We start from the raw sequence: 21,707 nt of genomic DNA on the forward strand, positions 1-21,707 counted from the left end.
ATGATATATTTTAAAAAAGAAATGCTAAAAGCTTAGTACGCGTAAACATGTGCCTCAGGTGATGCACTATTTACATGTAATCCCATGATATTACATGATAATATCACGGTGTAAGAGATATATTTCAACCTTAGTGATACTCAAAGTACATTAAAATGTTCACACACCAGTTTTGTTCAGACTGCCATAAAGAAGCAGCTTCTGGTTAGGTGTCTTGCTCACAGACCATTCAGCATGTGAAGGGGATCAAACAATTAGTGAACAACCCGCTCTACCACCTGAGCCACAGCCGCTCATTCTGTTAGCAGTGTCCTATTTACACAACCAGCAGACACTGAGCTGCTTTAGCTGATGACTGTTAGTCTGATATGGAGTCTGCTTTTGCCTCCATTTTGGTCTCCACCAGCTCATGGGTAAAACAAGGGGCACTTCCTCTACTGAACACTCTAAACGATGTTCATCAGCTGTCTGTGTGCTGTTTGGTGCAAGAACTGTACACTTAGCTTGGTTCTGGATGCCAAATTCCCAGTTTCTCAGTGATTAAGATGAGAGTCTGCTTCAAGAGTGAGAGCTGTAAGAGTGAACTTGAAAAGTAAAGGGTCATTCCAGAAATGGAGGACATTTGGGCTTCAAAATTTTTGAGAAATAGACCTTCTCTTTTACAGTTTTCTGCTCCATATTCATCAGTATTAGGTAATAAACTATCAAAGGCTTGATTGGCTCAGCTTACACATCAATGGTACCATTTTCATTCCATGTTTTATTTGTTGTTTGCTAACCCTATTCTAATCACAGTAACAGGGTTGCTAATTTCTGCTAATGCTTTTTCTCAGGAGTAGAAGCTAGATATTTAGCTAGCTGTTACTGCTGACCAAGAGGACAAACTTTCTGATGGAAAAAAGTCAAGAAAAAAGTAAAAAGAATTTGTCTTATCATAATAATATGCCTAACAGGGTTGTATGAGGTAGAGTGAGACATTCAATCAAGGCTGACAATGTTATGAAAATATAATAAATAGAAGAGAGGACATAGCTTTGCTCATTCTTTAGGAAAACTGTTTGATGATGTCAGTTCCAGCGTTTCATGTGATTCACTGTTTTCTTCTTCATCCAGCTAAAAAGGTTATGCTAACAGGGTTGTTGTGGGACACGTTCCATGAACAAAAATTATTATTTAAAATATTATGTTGATCAACTATTTTCCCCACGATTACCAGAGACATCACTGGAAAAAATAAAACCATAAACAGGAGATCTAAATTTCATTTTAACTGTTTTTATTTGTGATTCAATTTGGTCATCAGGGGGGAGGGACAAGAGAAAAATGTCATTTTAGGGGGAACTCTAGACTTTGGTATTTTGAAAAATATTTTAAAACATTCTTTTCTCCTATTCTTTTTTTTAGATTTGGTTTTAGGACAAGTAAATTTAAACAACAACTGCATGTTTTTGTATTTTGTACGTGAATTACTTAAGATTTAATGGGTGGGACATAAAATGTCCTCCAATTCTGGAATGACACATGTAGTAATTCCACCAATTGCTAATGTAAATGCATGCATAAGTGCAGCTTTAAAACTGACACCTAAGAGAATGTCAAATCCCAAACTGATAGCATTAATTTAAATTAGTTGGTTATGGAAGCTCTGTGTCATGATATAATGATTACATTAAAGTGTTGGCCGGCCAAGAACAACCGGCAGATAAGCTGCTCGCTGCATTTAGCTAAAAGCATGTGGGATAAGATGGAGGGCTAATCTGATAAGCTTAAACAAATGCAGGAAATAAATTCAGAAAATTTCATTGGCTGACTCTTGTGGCGTTAGCATTACCGTAGCAAACAGCATCCAAACACTATTAGCATCAGTTAGCTTCATATTCAGACCACAGACAGCAGCTAAGGATTCCTAATGACAGTTCTAGACCCATCTAGAAATTAAAATGAATGAATTATTGCCAAACAAGTTTATGCACAGTCGCTTTTAGTGTTATTTTAATTCATTAAATAATTCCATACAACTATTTTTATTGTCTGTTTGCTATTAGGGTTGTATTTGTTTCTCGTTGCTTTAAAAATCAACCTAACTTTGTTGATGGGGTGAACTAACTCATATCTAGTACTTTTGTTAATGTATTTTGCTTTTAGTCTCAAGGAAAATATCATCTAATTTTCTTTATGCATTAGTATGAAGTCAAAACTTCAAAACAGCCTCAACATGTCACCACAAAACTGCAGGATAAAAGGACAAACTCCACCATGTGTCCATGCTGGGAAAACAGCAGCTGCTTGGTTTGGCTGCCAGTTTAATGTCATGACACAAAGCTGGTGACTCCTCGTCTCAAGAAACCTCAGACAAACTGCAAAAACAGAACTTTTCAAACGTGAATATCTTTTCTTCTGTCAGATGATCGTGTTAATTAGTAGATTCAGAACATGACAGTGACAGTCAATGTTACCTGAGCTCAACAAACACAGGTGGTTTGACACAGCTGACGTTGCACTTATTAGAATTAACAGTCGATTAAATGTGTAATGTCAAATAGTCACTAAATGATGAGGAATCATCACCCAACTCTGCAGACTCTCATGTCTGTTTTCAGTCACTGCAGGCTGCTGTTTTCAGAAAAAATAGAAATAATAAATCCCCCAAAATCTAATTGCAGTCTGAATTACCTTTTTGTTTCTCTTCATGGATAATTCACAGCTCAGACAAATTCAAGAGGACAGTGATTTAGAGATGTAGAATCACGCTAACTGCCAGATTCAGATATTAAAGGGCCGCGTTTCTTTTGTTTGAGAATAACAGTGGAACTGATGGGTGAATTCTGAACATAGATGCATTAGATGGACAGATAAAATACCCTGATATTGCTTTGTGTGAGCTGAATATGTAAATATGCAGCTGTTTGCTAACATGTTAGCCACCACAACTCTACAAGACGATAACCTCTAAATGTTGTGTTTCCAGCTTGTTTTGTCGCCCCCAAGTGGCTAAAAAACAACCTTAGACTTTTCTTCAATCTTTTTACGACAGAGATGAGGTTATTGAAAATCTGAGAAAAAATATAGCCACTGCACCTTTAACATCTTCATTTGTTCAAATCCAAAACAAGCAGGTTAGAGAGTGAATAAATTTGTTTAAATTGTTACGTAGTTTCAGATATTCTCGATTTTAGATGCAAAAATGTAACAATTTGGTTTCAGTCTTTACCTTCATTAGTCCAACTTTTGCTCACAACTGAACGTGAATGTTTTTATAGGAACCTTTACAGATAGTGAAAAGCAAACGTTTCTCTTCATATGTGAGTGTCAAAGGTTTAAAGTAGAAGGTAAAAGATAAGCGACGGAAATTAAACATCTCTGTCTCACTAATTTACAACAGTAATTCAACTACAGTAACAGTGGAGATGCTGACAGCAGTGCTGCATTTTATACTGAAAGCTGTATGATTCATTTAACTTTACAGATGCTTTTATCTTATTCTGGTTTGCTTGTATTCAATTCATATTTTATGAAAAACAAAAAGATGTGCTCCATGATAATGTGTTTTATTGGATGTTTAGTCGCTGTTCTGTCATTTCAAAAGAGACAATTCCAAAGGATCGACTGTTGAATTCTAATGAAGGTTGAAAGTTAAAAAACATTTAATTTGTTCTTGTCTAAAGTGCATTTGTTCATTCACTTTGCTGGTTGAATGAATGACTTTCTTTCTGTGCTATCTATCTAGTGGCTGTTTGGACAGTAACAGCAGCTGGAAATATACAATACAACACTAAACTCCACCTCAAATACTCACTTTACTATTAACACTACTGTCATCATCGTCACTTTAATGAAGTGTTAAGGTGATGTTTATAGGAAATGTTAGAGCAGCTTTAGAAATACTCAGAAAAAGAACACTGCAAGTCCCCCAGTAAACTCTGTTTTTATTATCAGGATATTTCATGTTTATTATTTCAATCATCTCTTTATTTTCCCTGCATGGAGGTAAAAATGCTGCTTAAAAAGTTGCCTTCAGTCTTTCTGGAAAATATTGTGCTGAATAAATACCTTAAAAAATTTAAATGCATAAACAATTTTTAAAAAACAATTATTTACCTATTTTTTTAATCAGATATTCCAATTTTTTCAGCTATGATTTTCTTTCCAAATTTATACATTCTATTTTATGCATTATCTGTCTGATCTTTACATTTAATAGTGATGCATTAAATAATTTTAAAATGTAAGTTGTCATACAGGCATTGATATCAACAACTATTTATTTTTTGTTGTCATAAAAGTAGCCAAACTTTTATGTGTCTAAATACACTGGAATAATCATGTAAAATACCAATTATGTGTATGATTTTAATTGTAGGAGATTGAAATTAACATTGAAAAGCACAAATGGTGTTAAATTAGTTACTAATTATTGACTCAGGTTATTTAAAAGAGACAAAACTATTTGTAAAATGTATTCTAGTAACAGTTTGACTTTTTTATTAGAATATTTTAGCTTGAATCATAGCAGCATTCTTCCCTTTTTACCCCCAAATTAAAGATAAATCGATATAGACTGTGGTTCAGCCTACAAAATGGTGGTAATTTATAAAGCAGAAGTACAAATTCCTGTAAATAAGTTTGAATATTCACACCATATAACACATCTTTTTCAGCTTTGTATTATTTTAGTCACACAATATCAAACTGCCCACCTCCAGCTCCTGATTTAGAATGTGTCATTTTTCTGTTTCTCTGCTGTATTGTGACGCTGAGATGTTTTTCCAGCATGTGACAGTAGAAACCAGGTGCGAGAGCCCACGCTTTCCCTCTCTGCTGTTTGTACACCAGCTCAGTGGTTAAATATAGCCGCGGATAAAAAGGGAATTATTGTAGAAACTCTGGAGCTGAAGATGGCAGATGCAATATGACCAGCAAGACGCAGAGGACCAGCGGATACTGGGTTTAGTTTCCCTGGTAACCTGAGGGAAATTAGCAACAGTGAGAGCAGAAAACTCCTGCTACATAAATAACATTGCCAGGGCCATGAAAGTGACCTTTTTTAATTTTTGTAAGCTAAGTGTGCCTGTGATTCATCTACAGAGTTATATAAGATACACGAGGACGGGATGCAGAGATGTAGCCGTAGCATTTTGCAACAGTGAGATCATCTGGCAGCCGATAGCATGAACTCCACGTGAACTTTTACTTGTCTCCATCTGTGGAGCTTCAGGCTCAGAGCTAAGGTGTCTCTGCACTGCACCTGTCAATCAAACGCCCAAGTGTGTTCAGGCCTTTAAATTTCTGCTGATGAGTTTTGAGTTTCTGTAGACGGTGCTTTTTTGTTAGTGCTCTGTGGAGCTACACTGGCAGCTAAAGACCTTCAGTTTATTCCTTTGTACCTGTTTTCCTCCTTCTACCTCAAAATGTTCCTCAAGAAATCCTTCGTCTTTTCATAAATCGACATAAACATGCCCATTTGTCACCATTTAGATATCGATTTAGATGCCTTTCTAATAGCGGGCATTTTGACTTGTCACACATAGGTGTGACCAATCACATCAGCAACGACTCCATTCCATTACGTTGTATCATAGCAACAACCCAGGTAGGAAATGATCAAACAGTTCATTCTCACAAAAACTAAATCGAAATAGTAACTGAAAACACCTGGAAACTAGGACTGAAAATTACTAAAAACAGCAACTAAAAATGGCTGAAAACTTTGCTTAAAAACAACTGAAAACAGTGACAGTAAGCCGCGACTGAAAATGACTAAAACAGCAACAGAAAATGTCTAAAAACAGTAACAAAAAAATACTGAGAACAGCAACAGAGAATAGCAAATGAAAAGGAATGAAAATAGTGACAGAAAACAACGGCTGATTCATGCTTGCACGGGTCTATTTTGACCAAAACTTTAATCTTTTATTGAGTATAGCCATACAAACACTAAAAGGATGTTCATCATTTTCAGTCGCTGCTCACTGTTGCTCTTTTCAGTTGTTTTTAGTCTAAATTTTGTTAACTAACAGAAACTTGTGAGCAGCATGACGTGGATACAGACCAATAGAAAAGCAAGAAAAGTGCCAGAGAGTGCAGTACTCCCCCAAGGTTGCTCAGTCGTTGTATCATTTCTGATGGATGAAATCTTGAAAAAATTTGTGGTAGAAATTATGGCAGCATAGAATGTGTCCATTTAATATAGATGTACCCACAAACAAAATGATGTTGCACTGAGCACAGGCGTGTTTTATGCATGTGTATGTTATGTACGGATACCGAATCTTGTGACCTAAATATGTAGCAGGTGGCGGGAATTGATGGGACTCAGAAACACCCCCACAATTTAATCAAATGTTTCTTGTATCATTTCCAACTGATAAGTCCCAATAAGTCCACAGTGGTGGATTTGTAGCAGGATCACATTCATATGATCATCAGCAGGCAGCTGACGTAGTGTTCATCTGTTGTCATAGTTACAGTGACGCCGTGACGCTATCTCGCAACGATACAGAAATCTTTAACAAATCCGTGGATCCAGACTATAAGCTACATGGCTGCCAAAATCTAATGAGGTGGTCATTGTGTCATTTCTGACCTTCCCTGAAAAGTTCATCCAAATCTGACAGACAGACAGACGGACAGACAGACAAACCACCACCAACTGTCACATAACTCCGCGGAGTAAAAATCAGGCCACTGAAACGAGGGCATCTCACATTTTTCTGACCTTTATTGTGATACTATTACGTTTCTGGACCACTTCATTACACATCTTGGTGTCAGACTGTGTCGTCATGTGAACCATTTTGGAAATAGCCACAGCTGGCATTGCAGGACAACAAGTCTCTATGGAATATCAGCATTTGTAGTTAAACCTGAAAACTCTTGAAGAACAGGATCATTGATGTGTGCGGGGAGCCAACAGAGGCTGGAACACATGATTTCCAAATGGCTTAACACCAGTGCAACGCTCCATGAACCCAAACCCATAAAAGCCTGAAAGCCCCTTTATTCATCGTGTTCAACCAGAGAGCGATCATGAATGGAAAAGGAGCTGCCATCTTGGGATTTGGTCTCCATTTGTTTTAATGCATCCATGGGTGTTTGTGCATGTTCTCTCATTTGCATATGTAAATATGGCAGAGCTGTCAGATCCACCTGTACTTCCAGCCATGGAGGAAGTGCGCTCCATGCAAATGAACGGACACGATTAACATTCTCAGAGGCAGACACAGTGACGTTGCGCTGGGAATATTAAAATTTTATTCGACATGTTGAATTTAGGTCACCAGCAGCAAGTCAGGGGACTGTAATTTAAGTCTGCCTAGCCTTTACTCTGAAGAATAACAAACGACAAAGAAACATAGCGGCTAATAATAGTCCTGCAGGGGGGAGCAGCTGTGTGTCAGCTGGTTAAGTATTTCCATGAGGATGTGAGTGTGTTGCTGCTGCTGCTGCTGCTGCTGCTGCTGTGTATGAAGCTATTGCAGTTTGACAAAGGATTTTTGAGGGTGACCTATCACTTTAAGAGTGTCAGAGCCCCTTGATGGGCTCCTCATCTTTTTTCTCTCACAACATCTTTCTTCTGCCGTGCATGGCTTGTTGCCGAGGTAACAGGCCTGAGAATGGTTTAGCATTTCCAGCACTGCCTGGTGAATCAACTCATGCTGACATGCAACTGACAACAACATGCTGTATGACAGATGAAGGTATTTTTCTTCCAACCCTTAACAAAAAGAAGAAAAAAAGAAGAAAAAATGTCAGAGAAGTCAATAACCACCCGGTGTTATGGTATGCTCTAATATCACATCAAAGCCGCCGTGCTTCATCTTAGCTGCTCTGTGTGATTGTGAACGCAGCAAACGGAGCCGTGCTTTGAGTTGTAAAGCAGAAAATCAACCCCCGGTGCTGGAGACGTCCTCGCATTGCTGCTCCAGTCACTTCTTCACATCTCCTTCCAAATCTGTGCGAGGCCAGTTGCTGTGTTTCTCCAGCAGAGGACACTGTGTTTGTGTGTTTACGTGCGTGTACATTTGTGCATGCATGTGAGTCACATCACCCCGTGTGGCTACTGCATTTTATATTCCACTGCATTTTATTCTCCATTCTGCAGTAAGACAGTGTTAAAGACGTTTTCTGACGAGGGAAATGATTCTATGTTTAGCTGTTTAAGATGCACACTTTCCTGATTACTGAGCTGCTCCCCCACCGACTGAAGGCACATCCGTCAATTGTTGCCTGCATTTGCATGGCTCCCCTGGTATTCTTGCTGTTTACAGGTAGTCTGTCCATTGGAAGCTAGTGGGCGTAGAAACAAAGGGTTAATGGACTGGGTGAGTCTGAGTTTCCAGCCAAAGGACAGATTGGAGTTACTCATCCCTCCATTAATCACACTAATGATCAAATAATTTGCATATCTGGATTGCACTATTCCTAATTAGTATGTGCTTCAATCAATGTGACAGGAATCTGAGAAAATGTGTGTTTTAACAGATTAGAAATGAGGAGGATTTCAGTATGAACGGGTTGAATTTATGCTTTAATTAAACATTTACAGCTACCTTTCCACCTGTAATAATCTGCTCACCTTCCTCCGCATGGACTGATCAATATGCATTGTCACTCATTGCGCCCAACTGGGACAGACTGGGACCTGGCAGCAGGACTGAGCGTGATGCAACATCTTGCAATAAACAATGTGCTGTAAGAGTCTGTAACCCAGAGGCTAGCAGCGAGTAAAACCCAAGTTTAGAGGAGAAAAAACACAAGACACGTGCATGCAAACACCAGAAAATGAAAGATTTTGTTGGCGTCGTTCTCCCCCGCTTCGTGTCGCTCAGCTACCTGCCTGCTTTGTTGGACTTGACAAAGGGCCCAGAGGTCAGCGGTACCCAGATGACCTCACTCATCGATCACCTGTCACACGTATTGATTAAAGCAGAGATCAATGGAACATCCTTCTAGTCTGAAGCATAGCAAATGGAGGCAGCTTGATAATGCGTTGACCCCTGAGGTCCAGCGGTCTGTTTTGATCTGTGTGTCAGTTCAAACCCTGCTGCTTCTTAAATGAGGGTGTGTGTTGTGTCTCACTAGATCTTCTTAATGTCCTTTTTGCAGCCTGTTGGAGCTTCTGTCAACAGAAACCTGGTTTACGTGGACTGAATTCTGATATAGAACAAATGCACACCTTGAGCAAAGATTTTAAACAGAATCTGAAACATCTCCTGTAGTTCTTCTTATTTTTTGGCTTAGCACTGCTGTAGTGAAAGAAGTCATGGCCTCCTGGAAGGCCTCTGATTACTAAAAAACAAACATCATGCTGTGATATATGGGATTTCGGCCCTTTATGGCCACTTGGTAATCCAGTCATCTTTATTTACTGTTTCATTTTCTCTCATTTATAGACAAGAAAAGCATTCAGAGAGCGCAGTACTCCTCCAAGGCTGCTCAGTTGTTGTTTTATTTCCGACGGATGAAATCGTGAAAAAATCCGTGGCAGAAATCATGGCATTATAGAATGTATCCGTTTAATATAGATTTACCAACAAACAATCATTAATCTGTGTTCACTCCTTTGATATTCCAGTCAATACACAGATCCTAACACTTCACGTTCTTGTGAAAATAAAGAACACAAATATCAAAGATTGCATATAAATGGTTAACTAGACACTCAATTCCCACACATTTCCATCAGAACAGTTTTCTTTTTCCTTTTTCAACATTTTGCCGTTTTCTCTACATTTCAGCAGCAACCAGGAGTCAACAGCGGTTAACCTGCAAGAATATGATTCTTGAAGAAGCTGCAGCATAGTGGGTCAACTTAAAGAAAAATGGTTGCCCAGACATTCATTTCCCAAACATTTCCATCAGAGCAGTGATTCCCTTTTTCAGTATTTTGCCATTTCCTTTATGTTTCAGCCACAACTAGTGGGAAACCTGAACAGTTAATCTGCAAGAAGATGTGATTTTTGAGGATTTTAGCTTAACTCTGAGACAGTTATGTGTTGTTGGTTTTGTGAGATGCAGCTTATTGGGTCAATCTAAAGATAAGAAAAGAACTCAGAGAGTGCAGTACTCCGCCAAGGCTGCTCATTCCCCCATATGCCATTGTCAGAATAGCAGCATATGTTTTTAGATATCCAGCATTTGTTTATTAGTTATTGATAACCAGAAATCAGGGTAACATAGAATGTGTCCATTTAATATCGATGTACCCACAAACAAAATGACCTTGCGCTGAGCACAGGTGTGTGTTATCCATGTGTACATTATGTACACATAATCACATGACCTAAATATGTAGCAGGTGGCGGGAATTGATGGGACTCAGAAACACCCCTACAATTTAATCAATTGTTCCTTGTATCATTATAAATTCTGATAAGTCCACAGCGGTGGATTTGTTGTAGGATCACAATCATGTGATCATCAGCAGGCAGCTGATGTGTTCACTTGTTGTCATAGTTACAGTGACGCTGTGCCACTATCTCACAATGATACAGAAATCTTGAACAAATCCATAGATCCAGACTATAAGCTGCATCACTGCCAAAATCTAATGAGGTGGTCCTTGTGTCATTTCTGACCTTCCCTGAAAATTTAATTCAAATCTGTTTAGTTTGTTTTTGAGTAATTTTGTGTACAGACAAACAAACACTGATCGTCACATAACTCCTCCGTGTTCAGAAAAAAAAAATCATTGATCAATATTCAAGACTTGACCATTTCAGTAAATAAACAGATCCAATTAAGAAGCTCTGGTAAGCACAAATATCAAAGGTCTCATTAAAAATGGTAAACCAGACACTTATTAGCATTATTTATTTTTACATTTCAACCAGCCTGCAAGAATGTGGGATTCCTAGAGATTTAAGCTTAATTTTAATACAGTAATACATCAGAGTTTGCAAGTAATTACACCCTAAACAAGTTTTTAAGTGTTCCAGTCAATACACAGATCCAAACACATATAATAAAGAAGCATAAATGCGCACATATCAGAGCTTGCATAAAAATGGTTGACCAGACTCTCAGTCCCCAAACATTTCCATCAGAGAGTGACTGTATTTTGCAGAATCAATAAGCCACTAAGCATTGACCGTGATTAGAAACAGCAGCAGCTTCTTCACATTCCAGCTCTGATCTGCAGCAAACTGCCTTTAGGACCCAGTGCGTCTTCCTTCCTCAGCCTTTGTAGTTTTTTGTGTGGAGATGAGGAGAGACTGAGATGTGTTTCTTGCTTATCACGATTCACATCGAGCTTCCAGCAGCTGAGGATGCTGCTGAACGGAGCAATTTGAAGCCAGGATCAGCTCCGACAGCTGCAACCTTTTCGTTATTTCCATTCCTGCTGAATGCATCTCCTTCCATTTGGTGTAATTTTTTTATTTTTGAATTCTTCTAAATTTTTGGGGACACTATGAGAGCCAATGCATTCCGGATGCATTCCTGCTGCTGCTGGCTGGGACTATGATTTATCAGCTTTGTTCTCATGACTGACTTGCGCTCGTTCAGTCGCGCCGAAGCGGGAGAAAGCAGCGGTGAATCCTCCTCAACTTTCTCCAGCATCTTCGACGATTCCAGCTGCAGCAGGTACTTTGAGCACTTGAGGTGAGTGTGTTTGTGTTGCCGCTCAGACACAAAGGAGATTTTCTGTTACTACCGAGGATAGAATCGCAGGAGGAGATGCTGGAAAGCGTGGGAGAGGAGCTCCATCCTTCTTCCACATTCCTTGTCACAGCCTGTTATTTTTAATATTATTACCGCTGCTGCTGCCATATTTTTAAGAAAAAATTATTTCCAGTGCTCATATTTTTGTCAGAGACGTGTCAGCGAATACTAATTACTATCTGTCATCCTCCTCATCCTCCTCCTCCTCCTCAGTCTGTTTTTTTTATTTTATTTTTTTCTTATTTCCAGCCTGCTGAAGGGAATCCCCCAGAAATCAGTGTTATTAATAATGGCTGTATAGGTCACATATGAATCCAGTGTGAAGCCGCTTTAAACTGAGCCCTCCATTCATTCCAGCTGTGTGTAGGTGTCGAAGCAGCCATGTGGAGCAGAGAGAGCGCTTCTTTACTTCTCATCTGCCTGCTGGCGCTCACAGTTCTCTGGAAAACCAGGTGAGTCTCTCTCTTTCTCTCTATTTTTTTTTTTTTTTTTTTAAATTTGGAAGACGCCTGGAAGCCACGATAGCCCACATAGACCCCGGATCACACACTTTGTCTCTGGGGGAACCTGCTGCTGATAATCAGAAGGGTCAGTCTGGCCATGATAACAGCCTGCAGGGCATTCCAGTTGCAGCTAAATCCTCAATTCTGCTGTCTAACAATTCATTTTCTCCTCACCAAAGGGCCCATTTTCTTTAATGCTGTTTCCTTTAAAGGATCCTGTGTGAGAATGTGTCTACCCCTGCACCTTTTCTTTTTTACCAAGGCTGCATGCTGTCTCATCCGGGGACATCTCACATTATCACATCAGGTGTGAAGGTGTCTCTTGATATGGGCCAGAGTGACAGATCAGGTCATCCAGCTGCTTACACCAGGGGGACTGTAGACAAACGAAGCAGCCGATGTCAGAGGCACGAGGGGAGATTTAAACAAGGCCACTGAATTCCCCTCCAGGCTCCACAATCCCACTTACAGGCCTGCACATTATGAAAACTTGTCCTGGCCAAACAAATCATCTGTCTTACTGCTGATTGTGTGACTTTGGTAGCCTGTGTCTCAGTAGGAAAAGAGCAGGTATAAATGCATTGACAAATGAATTATATACAATAAATTCATTCAGTTTAGCTGCTTAGCTGGTTTTGTTCATGTTTCCTTGTCACAAAATGGAGTCACTGTTGATATTCTTGGTCACATTTGTGCTTTTTCTACAATGAAAAATGTAAAATAAAACTTTGTTAATCCTGAAGGAAATTATTTTTGCCAGATATTACTCAGAAAACTAAATTTCAGGAAAAGCAACTGAAGGAAATGCAGTGCCAAATAAAAAAGCGACAAGATTTAAGTGCAACACATTACTAGAATAAGACCACAATAGAAAAAAAAGGAGGAATACCAGCAATGATACTGAGGTAGTAAAATAATATCACACATAATAATGAAATATTGTATGAAATATAAATATAAAGCACAGTATCTACAGAATGGGAAGCGCAGGAAAACCTCCAGCTAGCTTTAGCGCATTAATTTGTGGCGAGTCAAACCACATGTATAATAGTTTTTAATGTGCAAAACGAGATGTAAACAAAATAAGTTACCATTTAAGATGTGTTCCGTTTTTAAATCTGTCACAGAGTGGGTGCTGCAACACAACACTTCCACTATGATCAATGAAACCGACTAAATCAGGCATGAGAGCAGTACGTAAGTGGAGGTATATGCTGCAAATGTAGAAACAATATTTGTAAATGCAGTCTCTAAGGTAATAGTTAATAAATGTACATGTTTTAAATATACAATTAAAATGTTTCTTTTGCATCCATAAAGCTCAGAAAGCACAATCAAAAGTATGACCTTTTAGTGCAGTTGTACTTTTTGACCACTTGGGGGCTCAGTAATTATTTCTCAGTCGATCTCTGTTTCTTCTTGTTTTGTTGTTTTGGATTCACATGCGGTCAGTATACCACCAGTACTGAAGTTAAGGTTGTCTCCCTGTTGTCTACAAGTGGACAGAGTGGTCAGTGTTTGTTTTTTGTTTACATTAAATTGTGACATTGCGTATTGTTGTGTGGTAAGGATGGCTTATTGTATTTCAGGGTGGTGTAGGAGTTTTCCAGGCAAAGCAGCCATTCAAGCTAACCCTCCCATTGATTACAGCAGGCAAAGTGGTTAGTTTATGTTTCTCTGTTGACAATATTTGAGCAATGTATTTAAGAAAGGTGCAGTAATGTGAAAGGTAATGTTATGTTTGTTTGTTAATTCTGTACTGCAGTTCTACGGCGTTATAAAGTATCGAAGTAAACATCAGTGCAAGGAACGAGTCTCACGCGTGATCAATGGGCGGCATATTAGATTCATATTTTAGGTGTAAGTGATCTTTTGATACAGAAATGGGTAATAAAGTGTCCGCATTGTCTAATTTAAACTACCGATATCAAGGAAATGACTAATTTATATCAAACAGCCTCCACTTCTTGAGTCTTTATCTCCCTTTTAGAATTGATTTTTCATTAGCAGATGATTTGATAAGATAAGATAAACTTTACTGATCGCTCACTGTGAAAATTCACAAGTTGATACTGTCTGCTGTAATCTGTAGGTGTTAATTTACCAATAACAAGAAAAGCACTCAGAGAGTGCAGTACTCCGCCAAGGCTGCTCAGTCGTATCATTTCCGATGGATGAAATCTTGAAAAAAATTGTGGCAGAAATCACGGCAGCATAGGATGTGGCCATTTAATATAGATGTACCCACAAACAAAATGATGTTGCGCTGAGCACAGGAGTGTTTTATGCATGTGTACGTTATGTACGGATACTGAATCGCATGACCTAAATATGTAGCGGCGGCAGGAAGTGATGGAACTCAGAAACACCCCCACAATTTAATCAGTTGTTCCATGTATCATTGTAATCTTAATTAAGGCAAAGTGCAACAAGCTTTTATGAGCAGTTTTAATCAAATTTGACTGGTGGTTTTCTTAACGCATTAAATTTTATGTCCCCGTGAAGATAGGAGCCTGGTGTTGTTAGCCCAAAATAACCTAACAGGAACGCTGCTATGATGGCTGCCAAGTGGTGAAACTGAGGATTCTGACCACTCATGAATTACATAAATCATTTGATGTTATTTTTTTGAAACAAAAAAACAATTAGCTAATTGCCAGTGGTGGCAACAGTTTTACCACTGGTTTGTTCTACTTCTTTTCACTAAGCTAGCAAGAATCTTTCTCTTCAAGTATCGTTAGCTTTACAACAAGAACGATAAAAAGTGTGTAAAAAATGACTTTAAGACTTACGATATGATTAGGTTATATCTTCTAGTGTTTTGTCGGTTCAGAAAACCACATTGTTACTTAGTAGTACTTGTATACAGCTTGTAGCCTTGCCCGCTAGCTAATCAGACTGCTAGCAGACTAATGTTAGCACAATATCAATAATAATAGTTTTATTTGTATATCACAATTTACACAGCGAATGCAACTCAACAGGCTTTACATCTGAAAAGAGAACACAAGCAATTAAAATGAACTTAAAATAAAAACTGCTTATAAAACTAGATATAAAATAATAAATAAATAAAATGTTTTACAAATGAATATCTTTTATTTTGGGGAGGGTTCAGAAATCCACATTGTTGCATCCCGTTTTTTGAGCACAGGCCGTAACTTGCTTGTATCCTTGCAAGCTAGCTAGTCTGAATGCTAGCAGCTAATGTTAGCGCAACACAACAGTATTAATAATAGCTTTATTTGTGTATCGCAGTTTGTACAAATATAGCTTCCTTATGGCGAATGCATCTCAACGGGCTTTACATCAAAAAGAGAATAAAAGTAAATGAAAAATTAAAAACTAAAATGAATACAAAAGAATAGTGAGAAAACATAAGAAAATAAAATGCTTAAGTCCAGCACTAAATTGTCACCACCAATGATTAGATTATTTTTTTATTATTATTATTATTATTATTGTATTTACTGATTTTATTTATTATCTCACGCTGATGGACTTCTAAGTTTTGTATTGCTTTATGTCATCATGTATTATTGTTCCTCGGTTGTTTTCTTTTTTTTGTATCAGCCTCAGGACAACAGATGCTAATTAGCTGCTAGCTAACTCTGGTGCAGTTACTTTGTAATTGTGCTCATTCTCTGAAAAAAAAATAAACAAAAAATTTGGGATAAAAATAATAAATAAAAAATGCTAGGGAATTCCACAAAACCACGTGAGAGCTACATAAATGCAAGACTAAAAAAAGATGTCTTTTGTCTCAAGATAATTTTTTTAGGTTTTGTTTGAAGCTATCTACTGAATCGGATGCTTCGATCTTCTGTGTTCCAGAGATGAAGGCTGATGACACAGAATTAACTATACATAGTTATAGTATACACTGCTATGAATTCTTTTGTAAGTTTAAGCCACAAGTTACTTAACTGGAGGTTTCCTTCACATGCTAATGCAGGTTTCTTGATGATAGAATTTATGCTCTATTTGATGCAATGCTAACAGAGCCTAATAATATGCAACATTATGGTGCTGTGATATGGCTTTGATTTTAAATGAGGCACAATATTGCAGCTACAATACATAACTCAGCTCAATGTGACAATAAGACATGAAATATTTCTAGTTCTGTAGGTTGTAATACCAATAAATAGTAATAAAAACATTCATCCAGTGGTTTCTGTGATACTAATTAAAGGAATATGGTCCAAACAGATGTAAAAAAAAAAATATATATATATATTAATTTTGCATTTACTTTCCCAATGACTGCCTAAAGTAAAATGTGCCCATGACCTGAGGCTGTTATACCAGAGCTGTTGACAGCGGTGATTAAGTCGAGCTTTAATGCAGGACCTTATCTGAATTTATTTACCATGAATCTCTGGCCTGGTTACATTTGCATATTCAGTTGTGTTTTGGCTCCAAGATCAGATGGCTTTCAAATGTTCTGCCTTGAACTGGGTCATCCATGTGGATGAGAAACAATGTGTGTGTGTGTGTGTGTCTGTGTGGGCATGTATGGCGTCTCTGATAGATAACAATGACCTCTTTGCTTTCCATAAATTGAGCCTCTGAATCAAAATGCATTGAAAGTGGAATCAGATCCCTGGTTTGTTCAAGTGTCCCTCAGCTGGTCATGTTGTTATTGTGTGTCTGCCGACTAGATCAGTGAATGCCGACGCCACATCTGATGCCTTTAAGACCAACATCACCCTGTTCACTCGCATCCTGGACAGCCTGCTGGATGGGTATGACAACCGTCTGCGGCCTGGTCTTGGAGGTAAGGAAACAATGTGCCGCCGGATGAGCAGATGTTTGGTCATTCAACATCTGTACAGTTTATCCAATCTAAATGAATAATTGTTGTTATGAAACAGCATGAGTCTCTTTTTTAACGGTTGATGGTTCATTTGAAGTGAGAACACTTCATTTAACATCAGCTTTTGTAGTACCGATAACCTTTGGCAGTAATCCCCTCAAGAACAAACTGACAAACACACTCTGAGCACAAAACATTTAGATTATATAATGCTCACTCCACTTCCTGGAAAGTAACAGCAGTCGAAGTGGCCACATTTAACCCTGCAAAGGGCCATGTTCTCGCTTGAGTTTGTGTGGAAAATTCCCATTGAATCTGTCAGACATTGAAGGAAAGACATGAGGTGTCTTAGTATTACATGATTGTAGAGCCAGATTAACACGGCAGATACGTGGTTTAGGATTGCTTTGTATCGTATCAATACTAAACCTTCATTAGAAGAGAAGACATCTTAAATATCTGTGACTACACCAACAATATACATGGAGATATAAATACCAAAGCATTCCACCTAATGGATGTTTTCATTAGCATACAGGAAACAAGAGTCACACACAGAACAAAAAATAAGAAAAAAAATTTAAAATCTACATAGTCAGAATCCAAGGATATGAATGCGTGAAGCCTCCCATTCTCCAACAGACCTTGACTTACAGGTTGCATATTTAAATTAACCTACAATAACACTGAAGAAATTAATTAAAACACACATAAACAAATGAGTAGATATCATTAAACATAACAAAGAGGAAAGCTGAACATCAGCTATAAAAAATATCACAGTAGCACATTTTTCTGAAGGCTCTCCCCAGTCCAATAAGAAAAGTGTTATTATTAAAACATACAATAGAAATATATATACACATATATACGTGGTCACATCAATCAACAGGCTCCAGTTTAAGTTGTGTTTTGTTCCAAAATACTTCCCTGATTAAGGTTTAGCACTGAAACATTGCACTAATAAATGCATTTTTGCAAAGTTAAACAGCAAGAGTCTGAAATTCATCATAATATCAAAACAAAGGAACTGTGTGTTTAATGTAGGAGAGGGATGAGCATATCTGAAGGTTTCAGTAAGGCTCCTGCACACTGTCTGCCTTGCAGTAAATACATTTATTAGCAATAGGTTTTGGTGCAAAATACAGAGAGAAGCGATCTTAAATAGAGAGTGGCTGGAACTAAACCACCAGTAAACATAGGGAGATAATACATACCAAATCATTCCACCAATATAGATATTTTCAATGGCACACAGAAAAGAAGGATCACAAGTATAAAAACAAATAAGAATATAAATGCAACCAAAAATTAGTTACATCACCTAGGTAAAACATGCATTTACAATGAAGAAAAAAAAAACATTGCTGCTCGATGACATTAAACATAGCAAACAGGAAAAATGAGCTTTCATAAAACTTTACAGTGATAACATTTCCCTGAGACCCTCCTCAGTTCAATATGTAGAGGAATTATACCAAATCTAAAGTTAATTTTTTTAAATAAATTTTTTGCTTAGTAAAAAATATATAAACAGTCAGTATCTAAGCTTCCAGAATCCACCCAGTAATTTATATATACATATATAAGTGAACATGACCTACAGGTTCCAGTTCAAGCGTCTCTCTTTGTTCTAAACTATTTGTGAGATGAAGCTCCTGCACCAAAATTTTGCACTCACAAATGTATTTTGCCAGTTAGACTGTGTTTTAAATCAATTTATATTACATATTAACACTATAACTCATTTTCCTTTTGGTGCATTTTGGTGCAAGTTTGGGAAACCTCAGTTTCAGTCTATATAAGCATAACAGACCTCAGTATTTTTCACTTCATGCAGAAGGGAGCATCTGCAGTCTGTTATTTGAAGAGAATCACATCTTCTGCTTTGCGCTACAGTGCTTCTCTCTTCATCCTCACCTCTGCCATTATCCGCCATGTTTGGCATCTCATTTCCAGCTGGCCCCTCACCCCAAAGCTGAGCTCCTCCCTCAGGATTTGGTGCCATTTGAAATTCAAATTCCTGGGGCCATCAGCCCAGCCCAGGAGCTGCCATATGGGGAACAGACCTCCTTTAGCTTGGCAGCGCTCAGACTGCTCAACTGGACCTACAGTAATAGTGCTGCTGGCTTGTTTACTCTGTAGGAAAAGCAAAATTATATGGCCTGTTATGGACTGTAGCTCAGGTGCATGGCTTATTTTAGGCACCTTAATGATCATATTTCAGGTATCCCTGCCAAATATAAACATACAGGATGCGTTTGTGTTTTTTTTTTTTGTGCAGGAAATTCCATCTAAATCAACAGAAAGCTCTGAAACAGTGGTCATGTTAACGACAGTCTGAGATAAAACACTTCAATAAAACATCAAAACATAAATTATATGCTTTCAAGGATGTTACAGTACTTTGAGCACATATATTTTTATCAGACGTAGCCCCAGTGGAAGCCGAACCCTGCAAGTGTAGCTACAATTCTGTACCCATTACTGTACAGAGGGACTAAATCGCAGCAAAGAAGTCGGCTTTAAAACAGGAACATAAAAATGACATCAGACACAATTTTCCGCATCGCAGACGCATTAGATCTGTATGTCTCATCTGTGGGTAAAAAACACGTTAACGCTTCGCTGGACTCTGGTTTATAACACATTCATAAGGTCTGAAAAAGAGCCTCATCACAGCTGCATGAGTGTGTGAACTCATACATACAGTACATTCAGGGATAAAGAGTCAGTCCCTTTGACAGTTTTCATGGTTCAAGTAGCGTGCCAGGAAAAAGGGAAGAGAAAGAGGGAAAAAAATGAGGCCTGAATCCCAATGAATCTAATGCACTCTTTCTCTGAATGAATCATCAAACATTCAGTCGCTTATGTAGAGCCTCACTGCACATACGGAAAATACGGGCGTTCATGTATATTAAGCATAGTGCAAAATTAATTCTTTCCCATTGTGTCTTCCTATAAAAATGTTTTTCAATTCCATTCAATTAAAGGCAGCTATGAAAACCACAGCCTTAACCCTCGTGTCGTCCTGCGGGTCAAAATTGGCCCGTTTTAAAGTTTGAAAATGTGGGAAGAAAAATATTTTCACAGTGAAACTTCTGATGTCCACATTTTCAACAGTGAATTTTGCTGGATTTTGGTTGATTTTTATGTGAATGTTCTTAAAGAAAATATTAGACGTTTTACTGATATATATGGAATCACTTTAGATATTTTTAGGATTTTTTTGGAGGATTTTTACTTATTTTTTGAAAATATTTACAAGAATTTTCTTGCCACATTTGGAGGATTTTTTTAAAAATAAAACTTTTAGGGAACTATTGGAATTTTCTTCCTGAAGGTTTTTCAAATTTTCAGAAATTTTGGGAATTTTTTTGCTGAATTTTTGGATTTTTTTCAGACAAGGAAACAATATTTTTGGTGCCCGTAAATGAGGACAACAGGAGGGTTAAAATAACCCTTACCAATCAAAACTCTAAAAGCCTCAAAAAAGTACTCACAAAGCTGACGGTATAAACTGTATCACACAATGTTTAAAACTGAGACGTTGCTCGAAGATTTAAATCCATCCGGTGAGCATTTTCATGCATCTTCTTGCGGCGAACAAGAGATGCTGCAGAAGCATTTTATAGCTTCCACCGATAATCAAATAGTAAAGATGGAAAAGATGAATCTAGGGCAGAGGTTTTCACGATGAACCCACGTGTCCCCTTGGGGCTGCTGGAAGGTTTCAGGGGGGAGAAAAAAAACAACTGTATTGTTTCAACACTGAATGAATTATAGTGTGGGCTTAGGCCGCACATTTCTCTTGAATTTATTTATAGCAAACACAAAATAACCACGTTTGATGCTTAAACAGACTTCGAGAAGCAAAAACATGGATTTTTCTCTAGATATAAAACACAGATACAGTAAGTAGCATTGACTAAATTGTAACTGTAACTGCTTTAATCCTGCTTTTTGTTTTTCCTACTTGTCATCTGTTTCAAGTGCTCTTTTGAAAACGCAGCGACTGGTTTGTGTCACTTTGGCTGAAGTCAGGCCAGGCTGAATACAGAGGGTGAATACAGAAAGCACAGTTGCTCCTACATCACCATTAGTGCGACTGCGAAGCAGCTCACTTCTGTTCATATTCACACTTCTGCTACTAATTTGTTTTCCACCCAAAAAAATTTGTCATCTATCTACGCCTCGGCTCTACCAGACAGTTTTTCATGTTTCATGTCAAAATCATTTTGTTAGCTAAAAAAAAAAAAAGAGCCAAACTCGCTGATTAAGAGACTTTTTGTTGTTGAGAATGGCCATTTATGTAATAAGAGTTGAACAATCAAACCTTAATTCTAAAATACACAAGTGAGCGTATTTGGGGTTCTGGTTAACGTTACCATCAATGATGTTCCTGTACAACTAAATGGCATTCTTAATTACACTTATTAAATTACATATATCTCTGGGTTGTTTGTGACGTATCACAAATATGTTTTTAACCAACATATATTTGTCATTTATTCTATTGCTTTATTGTCACTCCTGCCAGCCAATCATATATTAGATAAGATGGGGCCCTGGTAAGCCAGAAAATGGAGGAGAAACTTCAAAAAATCTTGTAAAAGAGTGTTTTTTCTTTACCCAAATCATGATATTTTTCTGTGCCTTACTAAGTAGTCATTTTGTTAACTAAACCCAACCAAACAGCAAATGAAAGCAAAACAAAAGTAGTC

At 37.8% G+C, this 21,707-nt stretch overlaps 1 protein-coding gene across 4 annotated transcripts in view; it reads left to right on the forward strand.

Annotated features, from left to right (window-relative positions):
• The first annotated feature begins 11,214 nt into the window (after positions 1–11,214).
• The window catches only part of LOC111573063 (gamma-aminobutyric acid receptor subunit alpha-2), a 46,989-nt gene continuing 36,496 nt past the window's right edge, over positions 11,215–21,707 (forward strand). The window contains exons 1-3 of one of the 4 annotated variants that reach the window (XM_023277015.3): positions 11,215–11,601; positions 12,019–12,113; positions 16,829–16,944. In XM_023277015.3, the coding sequence (XP_023132783.1) occupies positions 12,043–12,113; positions 16,829–16,944 (187 nt within the window). In that variant the 5' untranslated portion in view covers positions 11,215–11,601; positions 12,019–12,042. Of the gene's footprint in view, positions 11,602–12,018; positions 12,114–13,534; positions 13,675–13,753; positions 13,826–16,828; positions 16,945–21,707 lie in introns of those variants that run through there. The other 3 variants (XM_035951336.2, XM_023277018.3, XM_055016774.1) reach the window with 3 other exon arrangements.

Source organism: Amphiprion ocellaris, chromosome 13 (genome assembly GCF_022539595.1).
Source record: "Amphiprion ocellaris isolate individual 3 ecotype Okinawa chromosome 13, ASM2253959v1, whole genome shotgun sequence".
Lineage (NCBI taxonomy): Eukaryota > Metazoa > Chordata > Actinopteri > Pomacentridae > Amphiprion > Amphiprion ocellaris.